At 45.4% G+C, this 20,464-nt stretch overlaps 1 protein-coding gene across 1 annotated transcript in view; it reads right to left on the bottom strand.

Moving 5' to 3' along the window:
* LOC139212299 (formin-like) overlaps positions 1–9,742 on the bottom strand; it is a 47,697-nt gene extending 37,955 nt beyond the window's left edge. Inside the window, exons 1-2 of the mRNA XM_070842814.1 lie at positions 8,164–9,742; positions 1,517–1,683 (exon numbers count right to left, since the gene is read on the bottom strand). Of these exons, the coding sequence (XP_070698915.1) occupies positions 1,517–1,683; positions 8,164–9,742 (1,746 nt within the window). The remainder of the gene's footprint in view (positions 1–1,516; positions 1,684–8,163) is intronic.
* Positions 9,743–20,464: the final 10,722 nt, after the last annotated feature.

Genomic DNA, 20,464 nt, shown 5'->3' on the forward strand with positions numbered 1-20,464 from the left:
ATTTAACCTGCTCTAACCTTTGATAGATTACAAGTGTCAAGAAAACACAAACTGTGGTTGCCCTCAGCAACCAAAGGTCACCCCCTTAACTGCCAGATTGAAGCTGGTGGTCTACAAAAGGGCACACTTCTACAGAACTGTTTTAAAGAGGTGCTTTTCAAATGTTTTAATCCAGTTTTATGACTGATCTAAATGAAACATTTTAAAATAATATTGTTTTTTCTCCCGGCACAGGACCAGCAACTAATAATTAATTGTCTGAAATCACAACTGGAAGACCAACAGTAGCAATGGACTCAAAATTGTGACTTTGAAAATGGAAGTCATGAACCCAGCAAAAGAACTGAGTGAATGATGTTGTTAAACCCCCCCCCCCGCCCCCCCCCCCCCCACCTCTTTGTCACCATTATAACGGAACGCTGGAAATGGTCCTGCCAATAAAAACCTAAGTAAAAAATATACGACTCCTAATTGTATTTTCCTTGGATTGGTGCCCTCCCCCCCCATCCCCTCCCCATTTCAAGAAAGCCGCAAAGACAGAGGCGGCTTCTGTGGCTGAGGAATTAAGTTATGTAAGAATTTCATCCACACACACGTTGTACTAGAAAGAGACACCGATGATAGAAAAAAGTGACGTGAACAGAGATCTGACACATGAGCTCAGATCACAGCCCTCCCTTTGTACACACACGCTATAGAGGCATGCTTTTCTAATGGCATGAAAATGGATGCCGGTGACAATGAAGCTGCTACAGCCAAGTGTCAGAAACAGTAGTCACTCTAACAACAATACAAAGTGCCTAATTCTGTACAGCGCGGCCTTTGTGCTGGTATGTTAACTGATTATGCTCACAGTCAGGGCAGGTATTGTGTCTTGGGAAAACAATGTGCGGCTTGCACTGACACCCTACCTCCTTAAAACCACACCCAGGTAATCTGCCTCATCGGCCACAGCAGGAATGAATGCCAGACAGCATGATGGAATCTGGACAGACTTGGAGATGGAAACAGATTTTCACATCTTTCAACCAGACAGTTTGTTAGCGCTTTAATTGTACTACACAATCAATCTTACAAATACCTGGAAACAAACAATGCTTTGTTTCCTGCAAGCTTTTTGTTTTTTTTGAAGACACACATACTGTACAGTAGGATTACATCAGTCACATGCTGTGTGGCAGACAGAGTATCTTGTGTTGAGACTTCAAAAATGCTACTGGAGATGGAGAGATTTTCCTGTCTTTGCTCTGAACGAAAGACGTTTGAGTGGAGTGATCTCAGTCAGTTTTGGCTTAAGACCCCAGTCTACAGATTAGAAGCCATGACCTGTTAATCTGTTTCAAAGAATTAATGATCAGGTGGTTAAATGCCCGAGTTGAGAGAAATCCCTGTGAGTCCCATGACAGGGAAAAAAAAAAAAAAAAAGATTGCTATGGTACACTGCTCTGGGTGTGAATAAATGCATAACAGCTAATTATGACCTGTGAGTGTTTGTGGTGGGGGGGGGGGCCCTCACCGTGCACTCCAGTTTGGGACAGTAGGGCGTGTCCCCGATGATGTCATCCTCAGGCGGTGTGATACGCAGGAAGTCGAGGTGATCCGGTCGCGGAGCGCGGGACAGGGGCTCCTGAGGGTCATCGCCATCCAGCATCCAAATGTCATCCTGACGCAAGAGCGAATCCTCTACAGAGAAACACAAACAAACACACGGCCACTGCGTAATTAACGCTCCGCATTGTGCAAGGAATCACTGCACGGAAAAACACAAGAGCATAACAGGCACAGGCGTGATCATGTGTGACTGGGCTAAACAAGCAGCACTGACGGAGGCAAGTTGTTTCCCTGTGTAACCTAAAAGTGGGCCGAGGTAGAAAGCAGGCATCAGAGTCTTTTAGCGTCAAACGGGCATGTTTTGCCTGTTTTGCTGCAGGCTTGAGGGCACACAGCTATTTTTATCTGCACTTAGCCGGCCCTGTTCTCATCGTCAACACCAACAGAAAGCCACAATAAAGAAAATCCAATAAAAAAAACGCTGGCCTCAAGAGCAAATACAGTGTCTTGTATTGATTTGCACTCAAGACATGTACTGTAACACGGCGTTGCTCTGGAGCCCCACTGTACTCCGATAAAGTCAGCTGCTAATAGGTGTGTATGTTCAGTGATCCAAAGGCCTTCACATAACTTAGATTAGGAAAGACTGCCCTCTCCTGACCAGGCAGGGGGTGAGGAGCGAGCTGTAATGATGACATTTGTCGTTTCAATACAAAGTGCCCCATCTGTGATGTTTTTGTCGTAGAATGCAGGGGAGGTCAGAATCACTCTGTGCATTTCAGAGCTCCTGGCCTTTAATATTTACTGCAGATACAGCCTCAGCCTTCCTCACGTGCTGTGCTCTGAGCAAATCACATGGCTTCAACTTCAGGAACCTGGCTAGTGCCAACGCAGGAGGCACATGAGGTGCCGAGCAGATTTGCAATTTCACATTTCTGCCTAGATGCATGCATTTGCTTAAGAGTATGTAATGTAGCGAGAAGGGAGGAAAAGTAGAAGTATGAGAGATAAGGGGCAGTGACAGTGAAGAATGAGGAGGGAGAAAGGGAGGTGGGGGAGGGGTAGTGATCTTGGAGCTTGATGACCTCAATTTCCCCCGGGTGTAAGACAATACCTTGACCTGTTTGGGCAGAATTATGAGCCTGAAACTGAGAAAATGATATCACTTTCTGTTCAATAAGCTGCTAACATATTCCGTTACCTCCCATTGTAATCAGTATGCCTGAAGAGGGCAATATACAGCATTACTGTATTGCTGCCCAGCCACTTCTAAGGACTTGGAAGTCCCCTTGTATAGCTCCCCATGAGTCTGACTCTCAGCCAAATGCTTTAAATTCAGTTATGAGAGGCCACACACACACAAAACTAACCTCAGGCTTCATTAAAAAATGGAAGCACTGAAAGTCGGCTTCTGTATTCTAACACAATCAGTCATTATGAGACAGCAGCGATGCCTGCAGTCCCTCCCGTTATCTGGGACTTGGACAGCAGGAAAAAAAGTAGGATTAGATTAATAACTTTTCATTATGATAATGCTGCACTGCATGGTCCCGCAGTGGGAACTGCTGACTGCAGGCTGGGTCATTTCCAAATGCAGAGTTATGCCCAGTCTGGGCCAAGGAAAGAGACTACTGATTAGAAACAGCTCTCTCCGCAATTCCTGGTTTTAATTAAACTATAAAGTATATAAAACAGGTACACGTCGCATATGTGTTGATACATGATTGCTCTGTTCCTTCATGACTCCCAGAACATTACTATTTACTGTCAAACAATCATGAGGGCTGACCTGTGGATGCGTGCCTGAGCTTCTCCAGACTGACAGCCAACAAGTCACTTATTGGAATATGCAGAAGGTGGAACACACTGCCACCATCTGGACAGGAACAGGACAAGTCTGTCTGTGTGTCCCTGTGGTCAAACACACTGCAGTGAAGCTCTGAGGTCACTACCATATGCTAGAAATAAGACACAGTGGAGCAAGACGCAGTTTAGTAATGCACAGCACTGCACTGTGGAGAGGCAATTCTTAAGCACATTAGGTAATGAAGGTGCTGCATTTCTTTATTTGATAGTTGATTTATCTCTCTCTTACATGCACACAGCAAGCTCATGTTCACTGGCCAGGAAAACTATACGCTTATTGCCATTTAATCTCCCACCCTGTTGCTCTAAAAGCTGACAGTGAATTACATTGTGCATAACTGAGGGGGCAAAACTCAATACAACAGCAGTCTACATTATATCTTGCCCTTTAGCACAGTCAGTGTACTTAAGTAGAGACTTTGAGACATCTACAGTACACGCAGGAGCAACCCTGCAGGTGCTGAATGACGGTGCAGTAATTTGACAGCCAAAATCACAGCGTGTGAGTGAGCAGCTGTCAGTGTGGGTGTTTCAGTGCTACCATAGGCATTATCATTTTAACAATAAAGTATCTGTGTTCCTAAGCAATCTAATGTCTAATCCTGACAGGTGGGTGTTGTCGGTGGTGATGGATTAATCCGCCCGTCACCCTGTCGGCTGATCGTCACTCATCCAGTGGTCTGAGAAAGCTTAAATGGAGGCTGCATCGAACACAACAGAGCAGACACGAAGCCACAAAATTATTCTTTAAACCCTCAAAAGGCACCGACTGTCTTGCTCAGTTTATAATCAGCAAATTGGTGAACCGTGGCATTTCTTTGAGATTAATAAGGGACTACAAGGGCCAGACAAGGCAGAAACATCTCTATGCATATTTATAAATGCAGAGCTTCCACAAATTAGCACTAGTCTACCTCCTCCCTCCATACAGTAGCTCATTCTTGTCACAGACACTCAAACAGCTTTGCCCAGTGTGCCCTAATTTATCCACTAAAAATCTATAACCTCATCATTCAAAGTAAAAGAACTGGGTCATGTGACACGGTGCATCTGACAGCCTCCACCCTCTCCATCACTTTTAGCCAGGGAGGAGGATAGAGGATCATAGACTTTTCTATAAATCATGAAAAATGCAGGATTTTTAAATGACCCGGTTTCTTTTGCTCTTGTCACAGTCATTTTTCCACGCAGGCTTGTTGGCTTGCTCATGGCTGTCAGGCTGGCTGACTGACTGACTGGTTTGGCAGTCAGTGCTAAGGTCCCCGTAAGGGGTAGCTACAAGTGGAGACTCAGAGAGGAGTGCTGCGGTGCTCTGAGGGCCAGAGCAGTAATGTAGCATGACGTGATGCTCACAGAGTCATCATTACTCATTTGAAATGCACTTCTGGAGGCTGATGGGTACATACAGAACTGAGGAAGAAGGAAGAGTGCTTTCATTGAGCTTGGCAGGCAATTGACTGGGAGACATGAAATTTGGTTACGTCTGCTTCAGTCCACTGGTAAAAAGCATGAGATGGAACATAGCTAACATTTGCCACGGTGGTAGTGCAGCAGTCATTTATTAAAGGAAAACGAGTTACACATTATATGAGTAGGACCTTTGTGTCCTGTTTCTTGACATAGTGGGACAGACTGAGAGAGACACTCTGAGCCTGTTTTGGCAGAATCCACTTCATTATCTGAATAGAGCTGGCTCTTGTCCTGACTGGGTGCAACAATGTTGCATGGCTGGGCGATTTGTGTTGAATGACAGCTAGCAGGGGGAGTGGGGTGATATACTCTTGCTCTGCACTGATCAGTTTCATATGACCTTGCTGGAACACATTGGGTAATCTGATTATAGCACCGCCTGCCATATGTCTGACAATAAAATAAGTCGGGAACTGAGGGAGGAGGGATACAGAGACATAGACTGAGAGGGAGATTTTTTTTAAAGCTGTTATGATCAATATTTTTGTAATATGATGTGTAATGTGAAAACAATCGCAGATAGTTATGACCTGACGGTTCCCCTCAGCTCTATAGAGCTTTGCAGCATCTTTTAGTTCATCGTCTTGGTTTTTTGACTCACAATTTTACTGTTTTGGTTCAGTCCCACTGGTCTCACCATCACTTTAGGGTGGCAGGCCATTTAGAACGCTGTAAAAACCCACTGTACACTAGCTGCAGCACAGCACCAATGGCAGACAGACAAAGTTAGTGGATAGCTGGGGTGCATTCCACTATAATGACGCGTCTCCTCGCTTCCCTCACTCGCGTCAGGACAGAGGAGCCGAAGGATACACCTGAGTTTACTTGCTCTAAGCACCTCCTCAAGCCTCCTTGTCTCCATGAGGTGCATTTAAGGGATTGCATAATCCTCCGTAATGGTGGAAGTGGAACGATGTATGGATCTCGGGAGGAGCGAGGAGGCAAGGAAGCATTAGTTAGCATAATGAAAAGCACCCCTGGTTAATGTGTGAAGCATTTAGCAGCTGAAGAGCCAGACATTTTCTTTAAGAGCTGGTGAAGACCAAAAACAGAGCTAAAAGGTTCCAAACGAATGCTGGTGTTGCTATATATTTGCTACATGTGCAAATAGGAAACTGTTTGCTAACAAGTTTCCAATGTATGATTTTATGTGTATGATGTTTGTAGCTTGATTCTGCTGCCTCCATCGAGCCAAAGAGTCTCTTATTGCAGGTTTAGATCTGCAGCTTTAAAATGCTGTTTGGGTTGACTGTCCTTGACAAAACCTACACACAGTATAAAACCTACACACCTTTTGTAAATGAAGTATTCTGGTACACAAACTGCAGTGCGAGAACATTAGCACATGAAGCAAACAAGAGTGTTTGTTACTTTATAGTTGCCATTCCCATCTGCATAAGAACCCTCATTAATAAGCACTGAGCTTCAATAAGAGAGCACAGATTAAAGAGCCCCAGTCATAATTAGTTCGACATTTGCAAACCACGAAGGGCTGGGCTTCGCACTGACCCACTTAGTCGTTTTGGCTGGACCCTGTGATGTTCATTTATCTGTGTTAACATCTGAAGTGAATTCAATTATCAAGCTGCACAAGAGCGATCTAGTAAACAGCTAAAATGCGGCAAAATCGACAGAAGGATTTTTATTAATCTAAGATTAAAGGTTTAACCTTCACTGTGAAGACTGTGCAGCATGAAGCACGTGGTTTGCATGACGCAGGCAACAATGTGTATCTTGTTCTCTCAGATGTTCTTACAGACAGTTTATGGGTTATCACACAGTTACATCTGATGAGGACTTGGATATGTGCCATGCTGAGCCCATGTTCAGGAAATTAAAAAAAAAAAAGAGTCCTCATAATACAACCGAAAGCAAATGCAACTATTTATATTTGAGAGAACATTGGATTTAATAACAAAAAGACCATGTGGATTATGTGTGTGTGTGTGTAGATATTATCACTGGCATCTGTGTGTGTGGGCGCCTAGGTGAGGACACACAGGGACAGTATCGTTTCAGTTGGAATTGATCCAAATCATCCCCACACGAGTAAAGCCAGCACCGGTTAGCTTAACTGCACACAGCTCAGCTCTGGCTGCTGCTGAGCTGAGTGTTGCTGGCTGTGTTGGTCTATGATGCAACAAGGAGATTATGTATTCTGGGAGATTCCTTCAAAATGCAAGACTAAATTAGATTGAAAAAACACTGAGATTAAAAAAGTCTAGTCATTCAGTCTATTGGTAAATGACATAATCAATGAAAGGCCGTCTGTTTGCTGCTGCAAATTAGAACAAAGATTGTACACTGACTGAAAGGGATGATTAACCACGTTATGTGGACCATGTTACAGAGGTAGATTATGCAATTAACATAAAACCTCCATCGAAGCATCAGACCCACAGCAAAAGGGTCGCGCAGCTTGTAGTGATTTTAGTAAAGGTGTGTTAACTTTAAAGAATTATATTCGTTGTTCTTACAATCATAGACTCATAGTCATGATAAGCACACCATTATGAAAAGAGGAAAAGGGTTCAGCAAATCAGGAAAGTCTAATCCTTTCTTCTGTAACCCTTGGGCCCACTGGGTCCCTGATCCTTTGTCAGCTTCCTGTGAACTGGATAGGATGTGGGTTTAGGGGAGGGACAGCAGGTCCCTCAAAGTCCAAATTGGCAATGCTTCAGTTAGCACCGCGCTCACGAGAACCTTGATTGGGTTGAACCCCGTGTCAACTTTGAGCCTTTGATCTGGGACACTCCCACTAATCTCTGCCTTCCCAGCGGCGCGGAGAGAGTTAAAGTGGATCATCAGCGGAAATATTCTCAGGCCCCGCTTGCCCCCTGTACGACTCTGTTGGGTAGTTTTTAATTTGTGGTCACACGTCTAAGCCAAGAGTAGAGCGCAGCAGTCAAACTAACAGGACTAACAGAGACATTTTGGAAAACAGTGATTATTCACTGGTCCAGCTAGTTTATTAGATAGCAGCTGGAGTGAAAAAGTAAATCTCCCTTTGCGGAAAATGTTTGACAGTTACAACGCTGAAGAGTAAATTGCTGGAGCATTTCAACAACAACCACCTCAGGCAGCATGTCTGACACACACTCGCACTTATTCTCTCCAGGCATCTCTTTTTTCTGTTCTTTGAAATCCTGCAGCAACAATACCAGATGAAGGGCATATTCTGACAAGATGATAAAAGCACTGGCATCAACATTTACATCAAGGCAGGGAGTTCGAACATGAATCGGGGTGCTCGGAGTGCAACTTCTGATAACTCACCTGTTGTTGTGGAGTTGCTGGAGGAGTTCCACTTGGAGTTGCTCGGCCGCCTGCTGAGGTTCAGATCCAGGCGGGTGACGGTCCGCTTGTTGCCGTTCTTGTCGATGACCTCGCTGAAGATTTTGGACTCATCTGTGTTACTCGAGCTGTCTTCGGGGTCGATGTCCTTATCTGAGAGCAGTACGATGCGATGGTTGAGCTGTGGGCTTGCCTGCTTGGAGGACAGAGGGGACAGGACAGGAGACATGCTCTGGAGGCTGTTGGAGGCAGGGAAAGATGAGTTGAAGACTCCAGCGAGAGAGGGGGAAGAAGGGCTCTTTGCGTGGGATTTGGTCTGGGGGTAAGGTTCGGTGGTATGGGATAGGGGCAACTGTAGCCCTTCAGAAAGCTTGCTACTCGTTTTTTCTTTGACTCCCAGCAGGCGGTCACTGTTTGGCCCTCTCCACTTTCCATACTCCTGTTGGCAGCTGCTAGTCCCTGGATGTAGCACGGACAGCCCTGTCATGTCTGGGCTTGTATGGCTGACATGTTGCACTCTCCCTTCCGCATCCTGCACTTTGGCCACCACCCTGACCCCTGCATTACTCTGGTTGATTTCATCATAGAGCTGCGCAGCAGACTTGACCGTTGGTGCATTCTCAGATAACACCTCACTCAAGGAATCAAACCTCTTGATTGGTCGAAGGTTGCTGCCACTTTCCCGTCGGGTCAGACCCTCCATCAGGCTGCAAAATGACGACTCGTAGCCCAGCTCACCGTCATACTCGGAGAAGTCGGTACAGAAATCCATGTCAGGGTCAAATGTCCGGTTGTCCTCCATGAAGTCCCAACTCTCACGGCTGATCTGGAAGGTTTCCTCCATGGGCAGGATGGGATTACTGACTGCACTGACGAAAGAGCTGGTGACTGAGCTGTCAGAGACGTGGACAGAGGCCGGGATGCCTGGGAGCTGCTCCACTACCCGGGCAGAAGATATGGACACACTGCTGTGAGCTGGAAGCTCAATGGACGAAGTTCCACTCGTAACTTTCTTCTTCATCTTACTGTGCAGGAAATCCTCGGCACTGTCAAGCTTCTTGCCTCCCAACTTCTTCAGCTTTTTGCTCTTGGATGTAGGTTTCTTATGCTCTAGAGACACAGTGAGGGAACAGTTGCCGCTGCTGAGAACCTGACCCCCGAGGTGAACTTCCTGACCCTCCATGTAGTCCTGGAGTTTCCCATCCTGGTTACCCATCCTGACTTTGTTGGCGCAATCCCTACACAGCGATAAGAGATCCGCCAGCCACTGGTGGTGCTCTGCCGCCAGCCAGCAGAGCTCTGCAACTGCCTCCTTTGTTGCCTGCTGGGAATTGTGGAGTTCGCCTGAGGAGTCGGAAGACTGGCTTCTTTGTTTGGACACTGCGAGATCCTCCTTTCCCCAGTCATGGTCATTACCGGCCCTTCCTGTATGAGGGGCGCGGCTCTTGTACTTGAAGCTCGGGGCCCTCCTCTTGGGGAAATACGGGCTGATGTTGCTCAGCTCACGGATGGGTGCATACAGGAGCAACACGGTGTGTGTGCCCTCCATGATGGGTGCCATGTTAATCACTCAGGCAATCTGATTAAGCGGTCAGTCCTCGGACAGAGTGACTGGGCTCGGTCTGCAGAGGAGGATCTCTGGCTATTCATCACCTGGCCTGTCCAGATACTGTCAGAGAGAAATAGCACACAGCTGTAAATCTGAAGATGTGTCCAATCACATGTTAGTCCTATGAATAGTTTTCACACACCCCTAATGCCTGACTTTTTATTCTTTAATGATTTCAAGCTTTGGATGAAATCTAATCTCTTTCCAACACTGAATAGACACTCTCTCGCAGCTTGGGCTCTACAGAATATTTGGGATGCCAGTGAAAAGCTAGTTTTGGAGCATAACAATTCAAATTTTCCCAACTATTGGCCATCCATGTTTCACTGTCAAGCCCATTAGTTAATTAAAAACTAAATAAACCCAACACTGCATGGATTAAACTAGACAGTGATTGCATTATAGCTTCCTAGGCCCTATCACCTCCTCATCATCATCATCATTATCATCCTCCTCCTCCTCCTCCTCTCCGGCCTTGTTGTATAAGTAGATGAAACATCTCTAAGCCGCACTTCATCAACATTTCACAAGCTGCCGCATAAAACACACCAGTGTCACACAAGGTGACGACACACGCAGGGCCCAGTGCCATGGCTGCCATTTGAGATGTTTACAAAGCAAAAGCAGGCTCATAGTTTGCATGTGCTTCAGTAGATCCCCTTCAGCATTTCTCTCAATCCCTGGACTGTTTGTATGATAACATAATCCCGTGGGTTACTGTCACCTTGCAACAAGCACGATGCAGTTGTGAGTGATAAAGATGGCAGCACACTTGCTCTGTCCTGCGGGTTACTGCTGCCCACTACAACTGAAATCGACAAATACTCCGCGAAATTTTATTAGAATTAAATTGCAATGCATAAAACTCCGCATTAGCTTCTTGTCAGCTTAGGCTTGATGTCATATATTTACTTAGTGGCTGAAAGTGCATCAGAGCCGGTGCACCTGCTGCAGGTAAAAGCACAGCCCCGGTCCGTGAAAAGATAAACAGTTACTTACCCGATTTAGCAGCATGGCAAATATTTCTTCACATCTCTGTACTGCAGCCAGCCAGTGCTCACCGCTGCTTCACTGGGATAGTCCGCTGCGATTGACGGGGCTTTGGTCCAATAGGAACACTCAGCGCCGCCTCGCTGCTCCCTGATTGGCTCTTTAGTGTTTCTCCTCGTCCCACATTTTGAGTCAGTGCAGCTGCAGCGCGCAGGTAAGGCCGAGCGGTGGGCGGAGGGCGAGCAAAGTGTGGCTCACGTTAAATTAGTGGGACTGTCGTAGCAGTGCCCGCTACCTCCCAGGCTAATGTCAGCGTTTTGTTGCACACGCAGAAAGATACGTGTATGTGTATGTGTATGTGTATGTGTGTGTGTGAAAGTAACCTGCTCTGTGAAGGCCCGAGCTGGCGCCATTTCTGACCAATCAGAGACACCTAGTGGCTGACATGCGCATTACACCAATACTGTGAGGCAGGTCACAGCAGGGCTTCTTCAGCTCTTCTTTAATTCCCACCAAGGACGTTGTTTTCAGAGCAGTTATATTTGTAGTACAGGGAGCAGGACATCCCATATTTTCAGACAAAAGACAAAAAGGATAAATATTGGGGGGGGGAAAGGGTAAATATATGAGATTATATTAAGAGATTTTAATGTAATTTGGTGGAAAGTCTTGCAGGGAAATTTGCATGATATGTATCAGGTAATTTGGTAGTTGGAATAACAAACCTCGGCTTAAATAGAAGAAATGATATCAGTGATAACAACCATCCTGATAACGTTTAAGGCTGTACATTTATGGGGACCCTTTTTTCTTTTTTTTTTTTTTTTTTTAATTTTCACCTCAGATGGCCCACATGTAGGCCCAGAGACGCCCACACTGTTTTAAGTGTAACTCAGGAGTAGGTGATTATGCTCAGGGGCATTGGCCTGCCTGTTTCAGACGGCTGATAATTGGACAGGAAGTAGTAGGAGGGCGGGGAGGAAGGCAATTTGTAATCATAAAGGAAAGAAGGAGAAATGATTTCAGTACAAAGTGGGTAAGATTACAGATCAGAGGGGAAGGATCAAGTGCTGAAAAACATGGGCTAAGGGGAGGAAGGAAACATGCAGTGAGGAGGGCAGGTGTTAGGGCACAGTATGGACACTAGAGGGCGCCATCGCATCATGATGAGGGAGCATATGTGTTCATTTCATTTGGCTGTACAGATGAGTAGGCTTCATTATGTCCAGGCTGAGGGTCAACTGTCATTCAGCTGCGGGTAACCAGACCAGACTGATCACCGCCCTCACTGTATCCAGCCCACAGGGGGAAAAGAAAAAAAGTTAAATTAACTTACATTGGATTCATTAATTTTAATGGAATGTAATCTCACTTTCTCAATTGGCTGTTCATCCAATCATAATGTTTTAAATAGTTAAACACGTGCAATTAAATGTCAGTGTTGCAGGCTGTCTTAGACTCTACTCGTGAAATAAAGAGCCAATCAGCTTTCAATGTATCACAATGATACTGTCGCACCATAGCACAGTGTGCAGATTATGTCTTAGGGTAAAAGAAATATAAATAATAACATTTCTGACAATTTGTGTTGATATTGAAGAATATTTGCTACATCGGTCTGCTTTTCACCCCTTGGACAGTACACTCTCTGTGTAGAAATATGTGCAGAGCAATGCAAGTCAAAAAAAAAAACAAAAAGAGGAGAAATCCACATAAGCTGTGATGCACAGTAGCAGGTACTCAGCAGTGTAAAGTGCGGGTGGTGCAGGTCTTCATACAGCAGCAGCAGCCTGTCTGTGCTGGGGGTGCTGACCATGGTGCTGATCTGGACCAGCTCTGCAAACAGCAGCCACCACGAGAACCCTGCAGACTGTTAAATCACGCTCCTGTCAGGCATTTGCATTTTTATGTTTTTTCCAGTTTCATTTCTGCGCGCGCGCATGTGTGTGTGTGTGTGTGTAGCCAGGAGGTAGGGCGGGTAAACAGCCAGCAGCGAGACACCCGTCAGATTGTGATTGATGGTCTCCTGTTTGAATGTTCGCGCTCTCACGGTTGTGTTAGTAAGGTCTGCCGGTGACGTCGCAGATACGGACCCCGCTGCCGTATCTCGGCTACACCACTTGGTCCTCTCCCTGTCTCCCCCAGTTGCTCCAGCCCACCGATGCTGACACACACTCCTCCTCCGGGCGCCGAGCGCGGCTTGAGCACAGGCGCTTGAGTGACACATGCTGCGGTAGTCTGGCCCCGCTGTACGGCCGTGGATTAGCTATATGCTAATATCGATAGGAGAGAGGAGCCAGCGGAGGCTTCCCGAGTCTGAACAGGCTCCTTTGCAGCCATGGCCGAAGGTGGAGAAGGAGAGGATGAAATCCAGTTCCTCCGGACTGTGAGTACATTTCCTGCCGCTCGCACTTGACGCGCCGCTCCGGTGACTGTGGAGAAATGTGTTCCTCTCGTTTTCATTCTTCCCCCCGTGTGTGTGTGTGTGTGTGTGTGTTTGTGTGTGTGTGCGATCATGACTGTAAATTCACCTGGCTCTCCTCGCAGATGTTCCACTACCCCGTAGCCTGTGATAACCCCCTGCCTTGTTGCAGATCTTAGAGGCGGTGATAGAGCTCCATTGTTTTGCGCATCGCTCACTGACAGCTATTGTCTTTTCTGCAGTCTCCGTCTCCAGAAGTTGACAGCACTGTTTCCCCATGCCATGTCAAACTTAACATGCACCTCGCTGCAGCCATTTGCTGGCAGTTATCTGCAGTTTGACAGAAGCTGACAGTGTGATTTAATTTAGAATAACTCAGGATTAAAAAAAAAAAAAGATGAATCTCTTTGAGGAATGATGGAGTTGTGACCCACCAGTGTGCATGCTGTATGTTATATTCAAACGCAGCCTTCAGTGCAGGCTGCCTGCCCAGACAGTCACCCCTGGGTGCCTGTGCAGCAGCAAAGGTCTATGCAAATGAGCTGATTTTGTAATAAATCCAGTATTGCTGCACCTGAGCCAGATTACGAACACTGTCTTACTTGTTGGACATAAAACCCAGTGTAGACAGTTTGCGTTGTGCGCTCATTAAAGAGGCCATATAATTCCAGATTAAACACGCTCCAGTGCAGTGAAAAATGTTTGCCACTTTGTATGTGAGCCGAAAACGAGCGCGTGAGATTGGAAATGTCTGGCAGTGGGCACACACACACACACACACACACACACACACACACACAGAGAGAGAGAGAGAGGAACACTCTCCACTGTTTACCAAGATAGATGATGACACAATCTGCTCGTCTTTGGTGAGATGCATTGAGAGGCACATCATGTCTGAAAATACACACTGGTCTCGGACGAAGGAGCAGACTGCTGGAGGTCCTCCAGATAGACCCCGAGACAGTAGGAGGTGTTTGGTTGCACATATCACTGGAACTGCTGCTTGTGGTTTCCCTTTATTAAGCTGCTCACAGATACGTAACCTGCCGTACTCTGAGGTAAAGGATCAGGGGTGGTTTCATCTTGTTTTAATGTCAATTATACTACAGTAACTTGTTGAAACGTCTATTTCTCAAGGCTGGATTGGGATGTTTAAAAAAAAAACCCCACACATTTCACAAAGAAATGTCACTAAGTAGGCCCCTAGTAACCAACCTGTTTTTACCCAACAAATAACAGAATGCCAACAGATTTAGACACAAGCAGCCTCATAACAGCACCTCTAGGAGTCAGCGAGGCATAAGCAACATACATGAAGTGATGGATTCTTGACTAAGTCTGTGTTTTTGCACTGAAAGGATTACATATCCCCAGTCCCCTCCTTTCACTCAGAAAAAGCTGATACCTCCCCTCTATTTGCCCCCCCCTCTCCCCTCTCCAACCTTTTAACCACAGCACATAGAGGTCACCACATCAGCATGCCTGCCACTCAGAAAAAAAGAGTTGACATTTGAGCACTATTTCTCCTCTTTTCTGGGCTTGAACTTAAATGCCACCAAATCCAAAGTCAGGGTTTCTAGAGACAAGCTTCATAAGCGTTATGGATTTAGTGTTTTTTTGCTTTGTTTGACTGTTCTGGTCCCATTTCTCGGATTCACAGTGGTAATTTTTTCCATCCATATGTAACCCTGGGAGAAACAGTGAGACGGAATTGACAAATAGGAAACTGCTGTTGCTTTAAAAAGGAGCTTAGCAGCTTGTTGCATCCCTCCACACAGGGAAGCAGCTGACAGGCTGGATGGTGTTGGGATGAGGGCGCACTGAGTGAGCTTGGTGTTCATGAGTGTAAAAGTGTGTGTGTGTGTGTGTGTGCGCGCGCGCAAGCGAGTTGAATGCAAATGCAGAGCTGTAGCTGTGTGGTGCAGTCAGGCTGCACCAGACGTGCCACAGCAGAGCACAGTGCAGAAATTATTCATCAGTCCAAGCAAGGCACAGCTGAAGTACTCAGTGTAGAGGAACAGAACAGATGTGCACACACGTACATGTACATGCACAAGCATTGGTGTACGTTTATCTAGTACACGACTAAAGTCAGTCATGCAGAAGCAAATGTTCCATTGGATATGCTACTTCAAACACATGCATACATTACACACACACTGGCTCTAGCCTTGCTTTTTGCGTAGGTAGAACTAGGTGTCGAACAGTCTTATAGAGACTCTGTTTCTTGCCGGCATCCAAATGTTGCTTGTTATTGGAGTCAAAGAGGTTGATAAAGCAGTTCACAAACTCCCTTTTCTCTAACAACGCAAAGTAATTTCCCTGGAGTGGTAGCAGAAATTACCCCTGCCCGACTGCTGCCCATAAACCCCACTCAGTGGGAGGAAAGGACGGGAGGAGCGAGGATATCTCAACCATGGGTAATTTGGTGTTACAGGAGGAGGAATGGTGCCGATTGTGAGCCACGAGGCCCAGAGACAAGCTCTCCCCGAACTGCTGTTTAATGTCAGAGGAGGCAAGGGGCCGCGTGGAGAGTTTAATAAGGCTGCATATTCTAAAACAACTTTATTTGTCCTGTTTGGCAATTGGATATGGCCTCAGATACACCAGCTCTAGCAGCTTCTTAATAAGCAGTATAGTGAATAAAATATCAGCTTATGGTTGCATAGCTCAGGCTGCTCATTATGTAAGAGTGGTTTTCTAAATGAATTGCTCGCCTACTGTGCATTGTGTCATTAGAGCAGACAGAGAGAGTAGAGGAAGATGAGGAAATCGAAACAAACTTTTGTTCTCATCCCACTTTGTTGTTTTTTTTTTCTGTTTTAATTCACACAAACATCCCGACAGAGGACCACACATTAGTTACAAACACAGTCCAGCGTGGGGTGTGATTATCCATGCAGAAGCACGCGCGCACAGCTTCTCTGTCGCGAGAATCCCTGCTAGGAGAATATCAAATTCTGGCGATCTATTAGCAGTTCGAGTGGGAGTAGCGACTTTGAAAAGGCCAGACCAGGGCTTTGACTAATGCACTGTGGCAGCGTCTGGCTTGTTTATGAGAAGGCAGCGGGCTCACTTTGCGTCCAGATGATGAGTGTTAACGCAGCAGCACAAAAGTGATGAAATGACCCAAAAGAGGAAAAAACAAAGACGGGCAAAGGAAAGAGGGGTAAAGGAGTAAAGTGGCAATTTTGGTTATGCTGTGTGCCGGTGACATCAGTGCCAGAGCTCGCCGCCTCATCACCCACTCACATCTCAGTGAGCACCCTGCTGGGTTGTTCCTTTGTTGCTGTGGCTCTTTTTCCCTCCTCATTGCTCCTCTCCTCTTTCCCTTTTCGTCATATTTTGCATTCCACCGTCTCACTTTTTTTTTCTGCTTTTCACTTTTATCTCCCTCTTTTATCTCTCATCTCCCTTTTGGATCTTTTGCTCTCCGCTGTGATCTATTGGGGCGTTGCATGTTATTGACATGCGCTGTATGTTTTCTGGAGGATGTTACCTCTATCCTATGAGGGTGGAGGCTGTATCTAAACGCTCCACGCTGGCCCAGAGGCAACCAGAGGTGCCCTTGATCTGCAGTGTGCGGTCGGACAAGACATTATTCTTACTATAAAGCTGTATGAAAACATCTGTAGATGTCAGAGACCATCCAGGCTATTGCTGACCTTTCATCACACATCTAAAAAAAAATCATTGCTCATTCTCTCTGGGTGTCCTATATTTAACTTGATATTTGTTTGTGCAGATCTCAGGGCTACAAGTACGCCCGACTCGCCTCACATTTGCCTCCTCCTGTTACTCCATCACTTGCCCCGCGTATAATTATTGGAGATTACCATGAAATTATTCCCACAGATGGGAATTCAGTTCAGCACTTCATCGCATTCTACTTGACACTAAGGAGGGGAGCTTTAATGTTATTATGATGAGGTCTGCTGTCATTTCATGGTTGAATTAAAAAAAGTAATAGCTCAGTTTCATTAGCAACCGAAAGGCATTTTGAGCATAATGGTGCAGATTTGAGTGCAGAGATTCGCTCCGAAATAGCTTTGTTAGGATTTCACGGAACCAAGAAGAATCTTTTCCTTATGTGTAGTGTGTCTGGAGATATTGCCCTGCCGAGTGTTTTTGGCATATAGTTTTTTAGCAGCTGTAAAGTGGCAGAAAGCTGATGCTGAATGTGAACGCTGTCTCGGGCGAGTGCGAAATCAAATTGATTTATGGTGGTTCTTTTCATGGACGAGTTGCATCAAAACTACACCAAATGCAAATCTATATCATGTATAAAGCACGGTATTGATCAATTAGATACTCGTTTTCTGCACTGCACACATGCATATACTTCCATGTCCCTGTTGCAGTATTGATTTCCCTCATGTTTCCCATCAGCATCACCTGAGACTCACTGACAGATCTCAGTGCAGCAGTTTCAAAAACTAAAGGAAGTTGGTAAGGTTTTATGTGGAAGTGTTGTTCAGCAGAGGGCTGTTTCTCTGTGTTGCGCGATGAAGATGGACAGTTGCGATAGGCCTGTGATGTAGAGGGAATTAAGCCAGCAAGCCTGCCCAGAGACAACCCAGTGTAAAGCTGCTGTAATGAGCTATTGATCGTTGCCACCAAATGAAGAAATTTCCTCAGTAACGTCAATGGCATGCAGTAAGCAGGCCTGATTGATCTGGTGTTGCAGGAGCATGAATATTTAACAAGGCGGCGTATGAAGCATCCGCCCAAAGAGGATCCTGTTGTTCTTTTCTCTTTGGTGTCACCCACATGGCTTTGCCTCTCTCCCATGTGTTTTCCTGTGTTTCACACTCCTGTGTCTTCCATGCCCCCCAGTTTGTCTATTTGTGTGTGTGTGTGTGTTTTCTGTCTGGCCTGGAGCCTGCCTACCTGCACACCTGTCTACAGTCAGCCCATCAGCTTGCAGCTTGTCAAGCCCGGCTTTCCACCCACTCATCTGCAGGTTGTTGTTTCTGCCACTGTGCTAGCTCCTCTCAGGCTCAGTTGATTTTTGGAATCATTGACTTTTCCCGTGTTTTCGCTTCTTAAAGTAATGCTTGTTTGTCTCTGGTGCCTCAGGATCCCATCCTGCCTGCCTGCCTGTCTGTCTGTCTGTCTGTCTGCCTGCTAACCCACTCTTAATCGCTTCCTCCGCTGGCCACACTGCCTTGCCATTCTCCATTCCACCTCTTCCCTCTGCGGTCACCTTCCATCTCATCTCATCTGAAGTACCTTACAATTAATCTGTTAAAACCTCGCCTGCCTAATCTGTGGTCTGTGCTCGGGTCCGCTTCCGAACTAAACCTGACATTTGGTTGCAGACCAACATGTCTTCATGTCTTAACGTCTTCAGCTATAGGAACAGTGAGTGGCAGGCTTTTATATAACAGTACTAGCTAATGTGGACTTTTAGTGGTGGTCTGTATTCATTATTAAGGGTGTTGGATATCACATTACAGACGTTTAGTGGTGCAACAAGTTATTTTCATTGATAAATCGATTATTTTTCAATTAACTGACTGCAAAAATAATGCCAAATGCCTGTCACAAGCTATCAAAGGCCTGTCTTAAAATGACCTACTTTACGTAACAGACAACCAATACCTAAAGGAATTCAGTTAATAATGATGTGAAACAAAAGCAGCAAATTTTCAAACAGGAGAAGTTGAAATGTGTTTGGGTTTTTCACCTTGCAATCTGATGTTTTATGTGTCAACTAGTGACAGATTCTTCCTTGTTATTTCTTTGTTTACATTCATATCTTAGAAACTGAAATTAAAAATGAATTAACATTTCACATCTGTGTGCCTGTAATTAAAAGTTAAACAAGCTTCCACACCTCCCCAAAGCCCATGTTAGCATTTGCTTAAAGAAGCCTCTTAACAACTCATTGGACATTTTGAACATACCTGCTCAAATGTAAGTGTTTCTTATTACATTAAATATCTACCGATTTGATTCCTCAATTATTTCCTTTGTGCACAACAAGTTAATTGCTACTAGCATCACGGACAAAATAGCTATTGTACTCAGACCAGTCCTGCCTTGGCACAGATCACCATATTCAGAGACAAAAGGATTTTTACAAATAGCACTGATGTTGATGAGTCATAGCCCTTTTGGTTTTCTGTAACTCCCTCTGTGCTTGGGCCACCTCCTTTGGACCAACAACAATGCAGAGCCATTAATCCTTAGGGCTCCACTGACAGCATACAGAAAACATGCAAACATAAGACTGTTGCACACCACTTTTGTTGGGGGCTGCTCATCTTTTAGGCAATCTATTTGGACGATCTATCAGCAAGTTGTTTCGCTGTGCCATCGGTGGTCTGTGCCCTCTTTAATGTATACATATATTGGGCGCAGCAGCTACACTTTTACATGCTCTCTTAGCCACTTAGCACCGTGCTACCACTGCATGGTTCAAACCTTTCGTGCTGTTCTCCATTTCCTTTCACCTCTTGCTGTCTTTTTAAATTTTTTTTTTATTTTAACCCAAAAAATACCTTAAGCAAACACCATACGGCAAAGTGTAAACTTGCCACATAGGCTTCAGCACCACCAGCCGCTCACTGTTAGCCTGTTGTTAGCTTCTGCCTCCTCCGTAGCTAGCGGGGCCATCTCTGTCTCTGCTTCTCTTTGCCATCACTTCTTGGCTGTTATTGTTGGCTCACACATACGAGGCTGCATTTCCAAATCTGTTGTACTCTCAAAAGCTACCCGTTAGTCACTAGCTGCAGAAAATCTGTGCCCTCCTCAAATTTGATCTGGTGTGTTCCTCTCTCACCTGTCCCAGCTACGTTCATAAATCCAGCCTTGTCTAGGCTGTTGTTTTGGTTGTAGTTTCAGAATACCCGAGTGATTAAATTACCCTGACATTACATGACGCATTGATATCAAATAATATATGTACCCACTTTCTACCCTTTCAATGGATCAGGCATTTGGCAGCTAGATGCTTTCTTGATTGATACTGCTCTCATATCTGTACATGAAATACTTTATGTAGCTAGCTAGCTACCACAAGTACAACAAGCAAAGGCAAACAGCTAGCCTCTGTCCAAATGAGAAAAATACATGTTAGTAATTGAGCTCTAGAGGTGCTGGCTGGTGGGTTTTGTTTAATATTTGGGCCAGGCAAACTGTTTCCCTTTACATTGTCTTTGTGCTAAGCTAAGCTAAGCTAAGCTAAACTAAACTAAGCTAAGCTAAGCTAAGGTAAACTAAGCTAAACTAAGCTAAGCTAAGCTAAGCTAAGC

The sequence above is a fragment of the Pempheris klunzingeri genome, chromosome 13, assembly GCF_042242105.1.
Source record: "Pempheris klunzingeri isolate RE-2024b chromosome 13, fPemKlu1.hap1, whole genome shotgun sequence".
NCBI classification, from domain to species: domain Eukaryota; kingdom Metazoa; phylum Chordata; class Actinopteri; order Acropomatiformes; family Pempheridae; genus Pempheris; species Pempheris klunzingeri.